The sequence below is a fragment of the Aulonocara sp. 'chitande type north' Nkhata Bay genome, linkage group LG12, assembly GCF_057382095.1.
Source record: "Aulonocara sp. 'chitande type north' Nkhata Bay isolate Kocher_YH1m ecotype deep benthic linkage group LG12, A_spYH_male_GT1.1, whole genome shotgun sequence".
In the NCBI taxonomy this organism is placed as follows: Eukaryota; Metazoa; Chordata; class Actinopteri; order Cichliformes; family Cichlidae; genus Aulonocara; species Aulonocara sp. 'chitande type north' Nkhata Bay.
In genome coordinates, this window is record NC_141355.1 from 3,529,867 (window position 1) to 3,543,437 (window position 13,571).

Here is a 13,571-nt window from a genome sequence, read left to right on the forward strand (position 1 = left end):
CACTGTTAATGTTAGCTATGTTATATTGCTGCCTCTGTTCGGTCACACATGTGTCCACTGCACCATCTGGGAACTCTTCTTGTTTCGTAATAACACAAACACTAAATCCTGCTTCTCTGGTGCTGTTGTGTAGCAGTGTGTACACCTGAGACTGTCACCTGTCTGTCTGTCCTGCACTCTCTCTCTGTTTCTTTCTCTCTGATTGTGGAATAAAAGTATGAACGTGTGTTTATAAGTTACACTTGTGTTTGAATCCTGCAGCTTATCACACATTTGATTTCCATGTGTGACGACTGCAAGTGTCCAGAGTGAGGACAGACTGAGGGACCCACTGCTACACATCATCTGTGAGGCTTTGCAGCCCTGATGATCCACCAGGACAAACTCAGCAGTGTGTGAGGAAGAGGAGGAGGAAGAGCCAGCAGCAGCTGACAGATGGAGAGAATAGACAGACTGTTCCCTGTTTGTGAAGGACTGCTAGGAAAGTTTAACATAACTGTCTGTGCTGAATCAGTCTTATTAGGTAATGTTCACATAATGTGATCATCCCAGTGTTTCCAGTGTGGGAGAAAGTACTCAGGGCCTTCAAGTTACACCCTATGAAAGGCAGCAACAAGTTTAATATTCAGAAACTTAAAGTATGTATCAGCAGCAGAATGGAGCTAAAATAAATGTTTGTTTCAGTTCTATGAAGCTTTGAGTATTTTGGATCAGTAGCTGCTGTGTTTGTTGCATCATATTGCTGTAATTGTTTATATGCTTTATATATTCTGAGCTAAGTTGATCTATAGTGTTACATCATATTCTATAAGGATGTTATGTGTTTGTTTACTTTCTGCCCAGTTTGACCCATTTAGCAGAAGTCAGCCTGTTTAAGGCTCTGATATCTATTCTGTATGACTTAAAGCAGTTATGACATGGTCTGATTTTCTCACCCAATAAAGGAATATTTCATATATCAGTCTACTCTTCATTCTATCAGAAACAGTTATCACAGCTCGTACATTTGCTTTTACACATATAAGTAAGCATTGAGCCAAATTTAGTAATGCCAACATATTAAAAGAACAATATTTGCCTCTTATATATAATACATCTGTATATACACTGTCAAAGATACTCGTCTTTGAGTGAAGATTTAAGGTGATTGGAAATTTAAATAAACGCAACTTGAATCTTTACTGAAGCTCAGTGTTTGACACAGAGTTCAAGTTCACTGCTGTAATATAATAATCTGACAATAACTATAATATTGGCCATATTATATTTACATTACCAAAGTCAGATGATTTTAGTCTCACGACCAAAATTAGCTAATTGTTATTTACTAGCTAATCTTAAAATGACTGTTCAGTACAGAAAAGCCCAACAATCATGTTTTACAGTCACGTGGTCTCAGCCTCAGATACTCAACTAATCAAAGTGATCTCATTGAAAAAAAACGAATTTACAAAAAAACATTGTTCTCCTTCATTTCTGTCAAACAAACTGTATGAAACGTTTCGCGCGGTTAGTATCATGGTTGCTAGGCAACCTGAGCAGCGCGACGAAGGCTACCCCGTCCCATTTCACAAGCCTCGCACTTCCGCACTTCTCGTGCTTCCTAGCACGCGCCGTACCTAGGCGAACTGCGCGTACTCCGAAGCATGGGTCGCTGGATTGGGACACAGCCATTCAGGGGATGCTGTCCTTTAGTCAACTCTGACCTTCGACCTTACAAGAAAAAGAAGAAAAAGAGCAGAGAATAATTTCAAAGATAAAATAAAAGTAGTAAAATACATTAAATTCTGCTGAGCTTCCATTGTTATTCCTGATTTTTAAAAAAGACAAATGTGAAATTCATAATCAATGAGGGCTATGATCCCTACACATGCGACTGAAATGACTGCTGCTGTACTTTTGGGAGCACTAATTATTACAAATAATTGTTATTGCTTTGTGGTTATTATATATGTAGTACATTTCATATATTATATCAATATTTGTTTTTAATGAGGTGAAGATACTATACATACATATTCACATCTGGTTTATCAATATTTAATGAAATCATTTGAATGTTATAAAATTATTTCTATAAATTTACTGTGAAAAACATTCTGAAGCCACACATCTGATTTAAATGGGATTATTAAATACTCGTGTGCTTCCTCCATCTTTTTTTTAAGTGTTTTCCTACCATTGTTTTAAAAATAGATCTCATTATATTCACATAAATGCAAGCACATTTCCCTCCATCAGTGTTAATACTGAGTAAGACTCAAACCTTCCTTGTTTGCCAAGTTCATTAAAAGAGCTACATTCACTGGCTCAACTCCAAACAGCATAGGTCAGTCCTGACCGACAGCAACACAGTTTAATGTGATATGAGCACTGGTGTTTGTATGTAAATGTATTTGCAGACACTAACAACACTCCATCCTTTCTGTGAAAGTATAAGTGGACCACTTGCAAGCACAGATTGGTAAACTGTTAAATGCAGACTGAGTTATCTCAAATAACTTATTTTTATGATGAGATGTCTGTTTGCCTGCGTCAGGCTGGCGACCTGTCCAGGGTGTACCCCGTCTCTTGCCCTATAGTAGCTGGGATAGGCTCCAGGCCCCCCGGGACCCTGATAAGGATAAGTTGAAGAGAATGGATGGATGTTCACGGCGTACACAGAACAAATCTTGCTGACACTGATAATGTACAGATTTCACCCTTGGCATTCCCATGAGGTTGAGTAGTGTCCTAAAATCCAAAACATTCCCTTTAGTTCATGCATGTTGATACATGAAATATCTTTGCCACTAGGCTAGGAGAAAATGTGGTATGTCATTGATCCGATTACAAAGTCAGAGCAAATATCTAGACAGTGATTGTGTAATACAGCTAAACATTTAATGTCATTTTATTAGGAAAAATTAGATTTTACATCAAAGTAAAATATGTTTCTCCATTCTTTCTTTTTTAATTGAAGTGGCAACCCCCCTTCTGATCTCTCTGGATAGATTACCCCTTCATAACAATGTAGGGCTGAATCCAGCCAGCATGTTTGGGCCAAAAATTCAAATTTATTTTAAATCTAACTGTCCAACTGTCTCCAATATGACCTTATTGGAACTCTTTGTTTGTTACCTGCTGCTTTAAAAATGTTTCCTTGTGGTATGAATGGTAGTATTGTGTCGACCCACTGGGATATAAAGAAAAACATCCTTTAAAGCACAACTGAATGTATTTTATGATTGATTTGAAATGTGAAAGTGTAGTATCTAATGGTGTCGTGGGCTGTTTCATAGGCTTCCTCAGATTTCTTGCTAGCCACCCTATGCATCGTGTCACTTCATCCCTCAACACTCGCACAGACGTAATAGACAATTTAATACAATCCACTTGCTTTACTCTCTTTCAGTATTTACAGCAATATTATGGCATCTAAGGCATTTTTCACTTGTCAAAAAATATACAAAAATAAAGTTGCATCTGTTTCTTCCCATGTCACAACTGTCATCAGTCCATCACTTTTGCTGCGCCTAGGAAGAGCTAGGTGATTTTCCTGTTCCGCTTCGCTCTACGTGTGGACGGAAATCTGATGAACTCAAATGGTTTACTTTGGTCCGTGTTGGGGAAGGGAGGTAATCCTGTGTGCAGCCTCTTGATGAAATGGACCTCTCTCTGATTCTCCCTCGTTCTGGAGGCTTTGATGGGCCTCCCTTTCCGGGTGAAAGCCACATACCAGCCCTCATACTTGGCATTCTGGAAGGCTGTGTAATTGTTCTCCAGTACAATCTCAGTGAAGATACAATCTTTGCTCCGGCCATTTGGCTGTGTGAGAAGACAGAAAGGTTTCTTGTGTTACACCTGGACAAAAACTGATTCATCTATATATAAAATTATTGCCTGAACTCATGGAATAAATGGCTTTATACAGTGTCAAAAAATGTCAGTGCAAACAGCTTAAAATAAGACTAACATTTGGAAGACAAAACCAAATTCTGATATAAATGAGATGCTGAGAGAATGAGCAATAACCCAGAACAATAACCCTTCTTATTTCAGTTTACTCAACAGTGAGCTTCTGCTGACTCACTTATGCAAATAGCTTCTGATGTGTGTCAGGTAGAATTATTATTTTCTTTCTTCACTAATTGCAAAAACAAAACGTATTCAGATTGCCTAAGGTGAGGGTTAGGGCTGGAACTGGCTGGAGCCTTTATGACTTGTATTCATGGATTTCAGTTGGAATTATTGTTCTATTTGTTCCCTTATTGCCAAGATTTGGAAGAAAAATGGAAAACCAAAACGTTCATATTATCATTGCCTACGATTAGTTAGGGTTAAAGTTGTGATCGTCAATGATAACGACTTAAGCCTCACGTGGTTAAATGCTGGCAAATATTGTTACCTTTGCACAGAGATGTGCTAGCTGTCTTTATGCTGCGCTAAGCTTCTGATTTTAGATTATGTTAAAACAGTTGATAGGTATCAAATTAAAAATGTAATCACCCCTTTCCCCAATGATCAAAGGAAACTAATGTGATTTAATCATTTGTTGTCATCTTCTGATATGTTGATAACAGGTACAATCTATAATACTAGAAAAATGTAACAGAAAATGTGTGATGGTTACATTCAAGTTTGTTGCAACTTTGTACACAGAATTATTGAAAAGAACTGTTCTTTTTATCTTCACCTACAGACTGTGTCACTGAACTTCTTATCTCTGTACAGATATCACAGCAGCCACAATTTCAACACCTCTGAATCGTGATGAGAACGAGATTTATGACTTGTCATGTCAGCCAGATATGTGATTCCATCTTTTCCATTTCCGTGAAGGAAGTGGAGAGTTGACTTATGACCAAACACACAGGGTGTGCATGATGGGAGGGTACTTCCCCCAGTCATTGTCAACCATGGCCAATAGGACTGAGTGATATCACTCAGTCCTGAGAGGATCCCTTTTTTCCAGTACTACATCATGTCCTGAAGTGACTGACAAGGTATGAGAATTCAGTAACAATGGACTGGAGCTTTAGCATCTGAGCTACAGTGTATGTTTTATTGGATATGCAGTGTGTTAAAGTAAAGTCTGTATTTCCTCTGAGGAAAAGTTTTCTCATCAGTGGTAAGTTTTCTTATGGGAAGATGGTTACGCTAACTTTACATGCTACAGACGGAACAATAGCACTGATGTGTTCTACCTGATGTGTTCATTTTCAAGATGTTCAAGGTGTTCATTTTGCCTTAACCTCTCAGTATCCACCAGCATCCACCAGATCATTGGGAACCTAGGGTTACAGTTAGGGTTAGGAGTGGGGTTTGCGTTCAGTTAATATCTACCCCAAATAAAAGTTTTGGAAAAAAAAAATATACTGCATTGGCAAAGTGTGCTTCATTTAAAATATAAAATATTGTAGTTTCTGAAAACCTTCCTGTTTAGAGTGTAGCTAAAACAAAACCCAACACTAACCCTAGATGGGTTGACCTGGTGGATGTCTACTATAACACAGTTTGACTGCTTTTTTGTTTCTTTATTTCTTTTTGCTTCACCGCATTTGTCCCCTACTTTGCTCACTAAAGTCAGCATAGGTGTAGTTTCTGTGTTAACACATACTCCTCAACACATACCTTTCCAACAAGCTTCCCCTTCCGGTTCATACAGAGGTAGCGCCCACTTTCTGCACCTCTTATCCTAACTCGACTGCCAAAGGTGTCTGTCTCAACAAACAGGCGAGCTGCGGGAAAGACACAAGACTGTCAGGGGGCTGAAGACAAAAGGAGCCTAGGACACAGCCACAGACTCACTTTTGTCTTGTGTGTGTAATAAGTCATGTACAAAATGTCTTTATGGGAATCAGGTATTATTGAAAACACACAGTGACACTGAAATATAAAGCCCAATTTCTGCTGTACCATGTATGACCAGCATTTAGTGTCTGCTATTCACTACAGATATAAAACCTGCAGGGATAATGAGTTAATGCTGTTAGTATAAGAATCTGCACTTCTTTGCTCTGTGGACTCTGTTGAGCTGAAACTCCTTAGTGATAACAACCTGATGAAAGTCAAAACACCAACTGATTAAACAAATGTTATGTCTGGTCATTAAAGACCTAGATCTTGCAAGCTGAATATACATTCTCACTTATTATTCTGCAGTTAATCATGGCCATTACAACAGTCTTGTGTATTGGGACTACAGAAACAAAGGGCTTGTCCTAATCAGCCACTAAATTCATCAGACGATGGTTTCATGGATGCAGCAGGGAGGCTGAATTAACATACAGGACTGAAAACACCTCAAAGTGGGAGGGACGGGCAGGCTGGATGTGAAACTGCTGGCTTTGCCTGAGGACATCAGTGCCCAGCAGGGGCTAAATAGCTGCGCTGTGGGGAACCACAAAACTCCAGATTGTCACTAATTCCTCGGAAGAGTCTCTTTAACAAGGCATTGTCACTGATTGCAGACTAGTGTACTGCATTCTGCCAAACTATGCAAAACCCTTAACCTCTTAACCTCCACCAAGTCATTTGTGACTTATTGGGACAGGAGTACGGTTTCGGTTCAGCTGACGTCTCAGTGGATTTCAACTGAATCTCTACTGAATATAGAATTTTCTCCTATTTGGAAGATCGAAATGTTAAAGCTTTTAACAGAAAAATATGTATGACACTTTATTAACATGTTCAGCTACTTTGTGGAAAATGGCCCTTTTTTAGTATGTGGCTAGCATCATTTTGTGCCTTTTGATAATGCAACTATTACAATATATAGAAATCTTGGAATGAACAAACTTCTTCAATTGGATTTTGGAAAAATAAATTAATACTCAAAGCCTACTGATGATATCCATGATTTTTAAATATCAAATATATTGTGAATGTAATACACATTTGAGATATGGTAAATAAGTATGCAATTGCTCTTTTCAAGGTTTCTGTACAGGTATAGTTACATAGTCACAAAATGTACTATCATTATTATCATTATTATTGTTATTATTATTATTGTTATTATTCTTATTATTATTGTTGTTGTTGTTGTTGTTGTTATTAATTTATTATTATTATTATTATTATTATTATTATTATTATTATTATTATTATTTCCTAAGGAAACATTAATAATAATATCAGTATTATTTTACATGAATATTCAGCCATAATATTAATGTAGAGAAAAGTTCATATTGTGGCAGCTCTATTCAAAATAAAAATACAATCCGGTGGTGAGTCTGTCAATATAAATGTATTAAATTATATCTAAATGTATAAAACCAGTTTGTGATCATTACATATTTATCCCGACACGTTTTAAATGATGTTAATTGCCCAAATGTTAACTGTACTTCACAGTATGCGTGTTTGAACAAAAATGTACCTTTACATTAAGAAAAAGAAGAACATAAAACAAATCAGTTGAAAATCTTTTTCACGTAAATGTTTTTGTATTATTTTTTCGAGGGATGGGCTGCTGGAAAGAAAATTGACAACTTAATGCTTTCTCATGAAATATCTACCGGTAGGCCTTAGTGATCGTAATCCTTGGTTATTCTTAAAGTAACTTGTTAGCTCTTACCGTACAGATTTCCATCCTCGGCGGTGGCGGTGACCCTTTTGCCGTGAATCTGGACGTGTTTCCCGCTAGTGCGACTGTAGAGCTGGTAAACTCTGACCTGTCTTCGGCTGAGCTGGTCCGTCACTGCGCCCTGCGTCCTCACATACTGGTTAAAATTAGGAGACGGGTGATTCTCCCCCTTTTTTATGCAAAGGGAAAAATGAAATACATAATGTTGTCTTTCTAATCTGGGATAAAGAAACGATAGCCAATTTTAGAAGCACCAAAATACGTCAGATTTTTTCACAAATGAATAGGCTATTCTTTTGCACACTAACATCGGCACTCATATTCAAATGTCGTTTGGATCGTAGCCTTGTAATTGTTCCTTCTTTCAGCTATTCCTTATTGTTAACAGGTTTAAGTTTTAGTGGCTTACCTGAGCCTGACACCACAGCACGAAAAAATGAAACGATCTGCAGGAGTAACAAAAAATGAATGAGCAACAGAGAAGTGATTTTTTTGTGGCTATCATACAATCAGAGTGTGTGGCCCGCTTACATGTAAATACAGTGTTGGTTTATTCCATACATTCTCTCTCTTATTTTAACCGGTCAAGGAGCAGAGTTCTTTCGGCAGTAAATCCCAGAAGGATGCGGTAAATAAATCCAAGCGTTCCCACAGTGTCGCATATGCACTCCTGACCTGTCCATCCACACCGACAAAGTCTGCAGCAGTTATTTCCTGTCACATTTATCAGAAAACTGATCCAGCTGATTGGGTAGTGAAAAATTCTTCGAAACATCAAAAGCGGACGCATCCATTATAAAGCGGAAAGGCTGTAATGCTGCTCTTTACATGACTAGGATGGAAACGTGAGGGGATCCCCAGCTCGCTGCGCTGCTGCTTGGTTTGATTCCAGCTTTTGAAAAGCCCTCTGTGTCACTGGGACCCGGCTACTCACTGGTTAAATGGTGAAAGGCTCAAGTCCCTCCTTGAAATCTTGTGGGTGGGGACAGCAGCGGGACCAATAATTTACAGTTTGTCAGAAGTGCTAAGACAGATTTCTCGAAACTTTCTGAGCTTTTCTTGAAACTGTAAATGCAAAATACAGTTTTCACAGCACATCTGCATCACACACAGTTTCAGTACAACGAAAAACACGTTTGCCCCGAACAAAGGTTCAGTCAGCCTGTTTGTTGCAGATGTTGATGATTACGCTTCAATTCTTTAAAAATACCCACAGGATCTATTTTTCAATTTACCCCTGCAATTCACTGCTGTCGTGGATTAGTGATATATAAATAACTGAAGCGAATGCTGCTGTCAGTGTTGTGTTTAAGAAATGACATCTGTGCTTTAGTTATTTAACTTGTCCTTCCAGAGGGAAACACCTGGGACAGGTCGCCTGTCTGTCAGGGTTTAATCTACTTTCAACATTAATTACAGCACTGTGTTTGAAAATGAGAAGCCTATTAGCAATTTATGGGAAATGTTGGGAGGTGTTAATGAAACTACAGCAACCTCCCACAACACTTCTGCTTGTGTTACCTGGTCACACTTTGGGCTCATGTAGAGCAAATCATTTAGACAAAAAGTGTTTTTTCTTCACATGAGCAATCAGCATCCCGAGAGAAGCTCCCGAGCTGCGCTAACAGTGGAGTTCAGAACAGCCTTTTCTTAATCCGGCCAAAACAGTGTAAGAAATCTACGCAAGCCAATTTTGGATGTTGTCCTTAGGGTTTTTTTTCTGTTCCGATTTAATGTTGAAAACCACTCTAGTTTGTAAAAGCTCTCTGTTCAAGATAAACGACCTTTTGTTTTCCTACCCCACATAAAGCTTTATAACGTGAAAACAGGAGTGCAACTGGACACAATACCAGTGCAAGATTGTTGAAACCCAGCAGATAAACATCAGTCACCAGCTCTGCTATGTTTGCTACAAGTGTGAGACGGACAGCACATGAGTTTTCTGAAAAAATAGCAGTTTCTGCCTTACCTGAAGGCTCTTCCTGGAGCACTCACCTCACTTACTCAACTGCCTGCAGCATTCTCTCCACCTGTGGAAAAGCAGACCAGTCACCTCTTCCTCAGGAGTCCAAGTAAGCTACCTCACTTTCACTCACTAATTGGACTTTCCTTACAGAACTTATTTGGACTTCTCAGACTAATAGCTCTCTGTTCACCCAGAGTCACACCTGTCATGTTCATATCAGCTAAGAAGAGTCACCTCCGTCCTTGCTGCCTAAGTTCAGCCCATGTGGCCCATTAACAAAAAGTGGTTTGGGGTTCAGTGGTTGAAGCACTGATCTTCCACTCAGCAGATGCCCAGTAGACATTAAAGCAATAGTCAGTGGTTTTGAGACTGCATACTGGCCTCTGTGTTCCCGTATTACATTCCCTATGGGCTGTTTTAACTGCATGCAATCAACGCATGGTCAGATACACGATATTGCCAAAGGTAGTCTCTTTCCCATGTAAATCACTGAATTCGGGAGTTCCAATCATTTCCATGGCCACAGGTGTATAAAATCAGTGACCTAGTCATGCAGACTGCTGCTACAAACATTTGTGAAAGAACGAGTCTCTCTCAGGAGCCCCCTGGGGAACAAGTCCAGTCATGAAAAGGCCTCGCTACTAAATATTCCACAGTCAACTTTTAATGGTACTATAACTATGTGAAAGCGACTGGTAATGACAGAAACTCAGACAAGAAGTGGTAGGGCTGAATAAAATCACTTAGTGTGGTCGGTGGATGCTGAGGCAGAAGGTCTTCATCTTTCTGCATAGTCAATTGTTACAGACCTCCCCACCTCATGTGGCCTTCGGATTAGCTCAAGAGCAGCGCATGGAGAGCTGCATCCAAACCTTATATCACTGAGCACAATGCAAATCCAGGGATACAGTGGTGTAAAGCACATCTCCACTGGACTGTAGGTGTAGACGGGTTCTCTGGAGCGATTAATCACGCTTCTCCATCTGGCAATCTGACGGATGAGTCTGATCTGAGGTTGTTTTTCAGGAGTTGGGCTCAGATCCTTAACTCCAGTGAAAGAAACTCTTAATGCTTCAGCATACCAAGACAGCTCTGGACAATTTCATATTCCCAACTTTCTGGGAACAGTTTTGGCATGAACGTTACGGTTCCAATCTGACCGTGCACTAGCGCACAAAGCAAGGGCCATAAAAGCATGAATGAGCGAGTTTGGTGTGAAAGAACTAGACTGGCCTACAGAGAGTCATGAGCTCAAACAGATGGAATACATTTGGGGTGAATTAGTATCATCAGTATCTGACCTCAGCTGACCTGGAAACTTCTGTCCAGGTACCCTCTCCTCCAACAAAATGGGAAACCCCGAACAAACCTTAATTCTGTGTTGCGTTGTCAGGATTTAGAAATTTGATTTAGAGCAGTAAAATGTTACCTGCACGCAAAATGCTCAAAAACAATAAACAACAAGAAGAAAACAGAAAATCAAACAGAAATGAAAAAAGACGAATGAGACAAAATGAAAGAGAAAATAAAGGAAGGTAAAAAAGAGGAGCCAGAAAGGACAAGGAAAAGAAAGATGATGGGGAGAATTAGAACAGGGGAATATGAGAGGTGAAAAAGAACAGAAAAGGCAAGTGGAGAAAAACTAAAGAGGGGAATAGGAACGAGAGAAAAGGTAGAGAAGAAAAATGATCAAAGAAGATCTGAGAAGACAGCAGAGCTGGTAGATGGGCGTGTATTTTGTTAGCTGCTGGGTCCAGATGAGGTGTATTTTGTGAACAACAGTGTAACATGAAGCTTCAAGTGCCTTCACGTCTTGGCCTTCTCACGTTCTCTTGACCTCACTACTACAATCATCCCCACCGAGGGCAATAAAGCAGTAAAATGCAGCAGTTAGGCATCTCTGACATGTTGATCTGTTTTTAACTGCTTGACAGGAGTCACTGTTACTGACTGCTGATGTCACCTTTACTGTAAGCCCATCAACTCATCCATCAGTTCTCCTCTAGTGGAACAACAATTAGTATTGTCTTAGTAAGAAAACACACACTTAGTAATGTGAGTGATGATTTAACAGCATGATGCAGGCTGCAGCAAGTGTGTTTTTGTTTGCCTGGGGAAATAACTTGGCCCGTGCCAGCTTATAATGCTGCAGTGACAGTTCCACATCATCCATGCGATGAGAACGCTCTCTCCGATTCATCGTAAACTGTCTGAAAGAAAAAATAAACTGACAACAAAATTCTTACAAACAGCATAAATTCAGTGACTGAGTGAATGATTTGTTCATGTGATAAATGAAATGATAAAACCTGGATTTCAGACAATAAGAAAACTAAGACTAGGAAAATTATATTAGAGATTATATGGTTAGAAATAAAAAATAAATACAAATATATGTTTATTTTTAACTGTGAAAGAAATACTTTGATCAAACTGGAAGCATCACTGCTGAACTGCAAATTTCTCAGAAGAAAATTTGTTAGTGTCCCTGTCAGATGTCCCTGATTCTCAGGGACATCTGAGGTGAAACGAGTTTGAAATGATTATTTTTCCAAAATAATTTCTATTAAAAAAATGAAAAGAACTTGGAGCACCATCCCTACAAATTACTTTGGAAACGGTGCACACCAAGGTCGCTGACCTACGCTATAACTTAAATAAGTTTTGTGCTCCAAATCAGTGTGTTGAAATTGTGACTTAGCATCCTAAGAATACTGTAGCTATCATGGTTGTTAGGTTGAGGGTATAAGATAAATGCCTGACCACTAATCTTTTCCTTAAGCCGAATCTGTGATTGAAATGCATCTTATCTAAAATCCATATACATAGTTGGGGTAGTGAATGGTGCCCTTTCATTGTATGTTAGTTTTTGGTTTTTATTATAATTTGGTTGAGTTTAGTGATACAAAATCTGGTTAATTTCTTTTATAAAACAGGTTTAGATGTCAAAAATTAATGGCTGGGTTTGGATTAAAAAAACAAACAAAACAACAACAACCTAGTTCTAGTCTTGTTGTAGCCCTGATGAACAATCAATATGTAGCATGAGAACAGGTTGGGCATTAGCATTGTGCTGACCATTGCGTACTTGCATTCTGTTTATGGATCCTTACTCATCCCAAATACTTTGTATATCCCAGAAACACTTTTCACAAAGTGTCTGTGAAGGTTCTCAGTCATCCAGGTCATCGTAGTCAAAGGAGCTTGTCTATACGTACAAAGATTAAACATTCATAAAGATATTCTGTCAGCAGGTCTGCAGATTGCATTACCGTCAGTTAAGCTGCTTTATACCAGCTCAGAATATGTTATGGAACTGATTTCAAGACTTTTGGTCCCAGTTAAATTAATGACCTACTGGTACCACACAAGGCAGTTATAGTGCTTTAGAGCCTCAGACCTCGGGCCTCAGTGTGTGGACAAGTCTTTATCTCCTTTTCTGACTGCGTGCCAGCTGTTCCTTTGATGTGCTCTTGATAGTGCCTGACGTTGTTTTTTACGTTGTGAATGGAGATCATTTTTCAAAACAGTTCTAGAGTGGACAAAATTTTCTTTTTAACAAGTGTGTTGAAAAATCGCATTAAAAAAAAAACTATATACATGTTCGTATAGACAAAACTTAAATCAAGAAAGGGAATAGAGTATTGGCAGTCAGGGCCACTAAAGCCCTGGAATAACTTAGCAGGAGAAAACCAGGCAGTCTAAGTCAACAATGTATTTCAATCCCACCTTTCGAGGCTGTCTCTTCATTCATAGTATTTCAAAGACTCTTAAGCACTGTGCTGCAGCCCACACATGATGCAAAGCTCTGAAGCTGTTCAGATGTTTTTCTAGAGCAAAGCACTTTTTGTTTCAATGTTAGTATTTCTTTTGCTCCTGACATTAGCTGACACAAACTGGACTTACTTTACAAGTCACATTAACAATTCACCTCATAGGTAGCATTCTGCAAGCTTAAGAAACATGACCCACAGTTACACAAGCTAGCAGGAATTATTCTGTACTTGATGTATGATGGCTGTTGCAGGACTT

The 13,571-nt window shown here is 39.0% G+C and overlaps 1 protein-coding gene across 3 annotated transcripts; it reads right to left on the reverse strand.

Moving 5' to 3' along the window:
* Window positions 1-2,974: 2,974 nt before the first annotated feature.
* fgf17 (fibroblast growth factor 17) lies at window positions 2,975-8,455 on the reverse strand. Of its 3 annotated transcripts, none has more exons than XM_086312817.1 (5): window positions 8,105-8,455; window positions 7,983-8,019; window positions 7,565-7,709; window positions 5,614-5,720; window positions 2,975-3,807 (listed from the first exon to the last, which is right to left on the reverse strand). In XM_086312817.1, the coding sequence occupies exons 1-5, from the start codon at window positions 8,134-8,136 to the stop codon at window positions 3,526-3,528; spliced, it is 603 nt and encodes a 200-aa protein (XP_086168943.1). In that variant the 5' UTR covers window positions 8,137-8,455; the 3' UTR covers window positions 2,975-3,525. The 3 variants fall into 3 exon arrangements, with proteins under 3 accessions (XP_086168943.1, XP_086168941.1, XP_086168940.1); XM_086312815.1 differs by having other exon boundaries at window positions 7,565-7,742; XM_086312814.1 differs by lacking the exon at window positions 8,105-8,455 and having other exon boundaries at window positions 7,565-7,742; window positions 7,983-8,078.
* Between the last annotated feature and the right edge of the window lie 5,116 nt (window positions 8,456-13,571).

Excerpts from the sequence above, each read along its gene's own strand:
- fgf17 (XM_086312814.1), bottom strand. The coding sequence starts at position 8,078 with ATGATAGCCACAAAAAAATCACTTCTCTGTTGCTCATTCATTTTTTGT. Across the intron at positions 5,721-7,564 it reads CGAGGATGGAAATCTGTACG|CTCGCCTGTTTGTTGAGACA; the intron begins GTAAGAGCTAAC and ends TCTTTCCCGCAG. Across the intron at positions 3,808-5,613 it reads AGGGGAAGCTTGTTGGAAAG|CCAAATGGCCGGAGCAAAGA; the intron begins GTATGTGTTGAG and ends CTTCTCACACAG.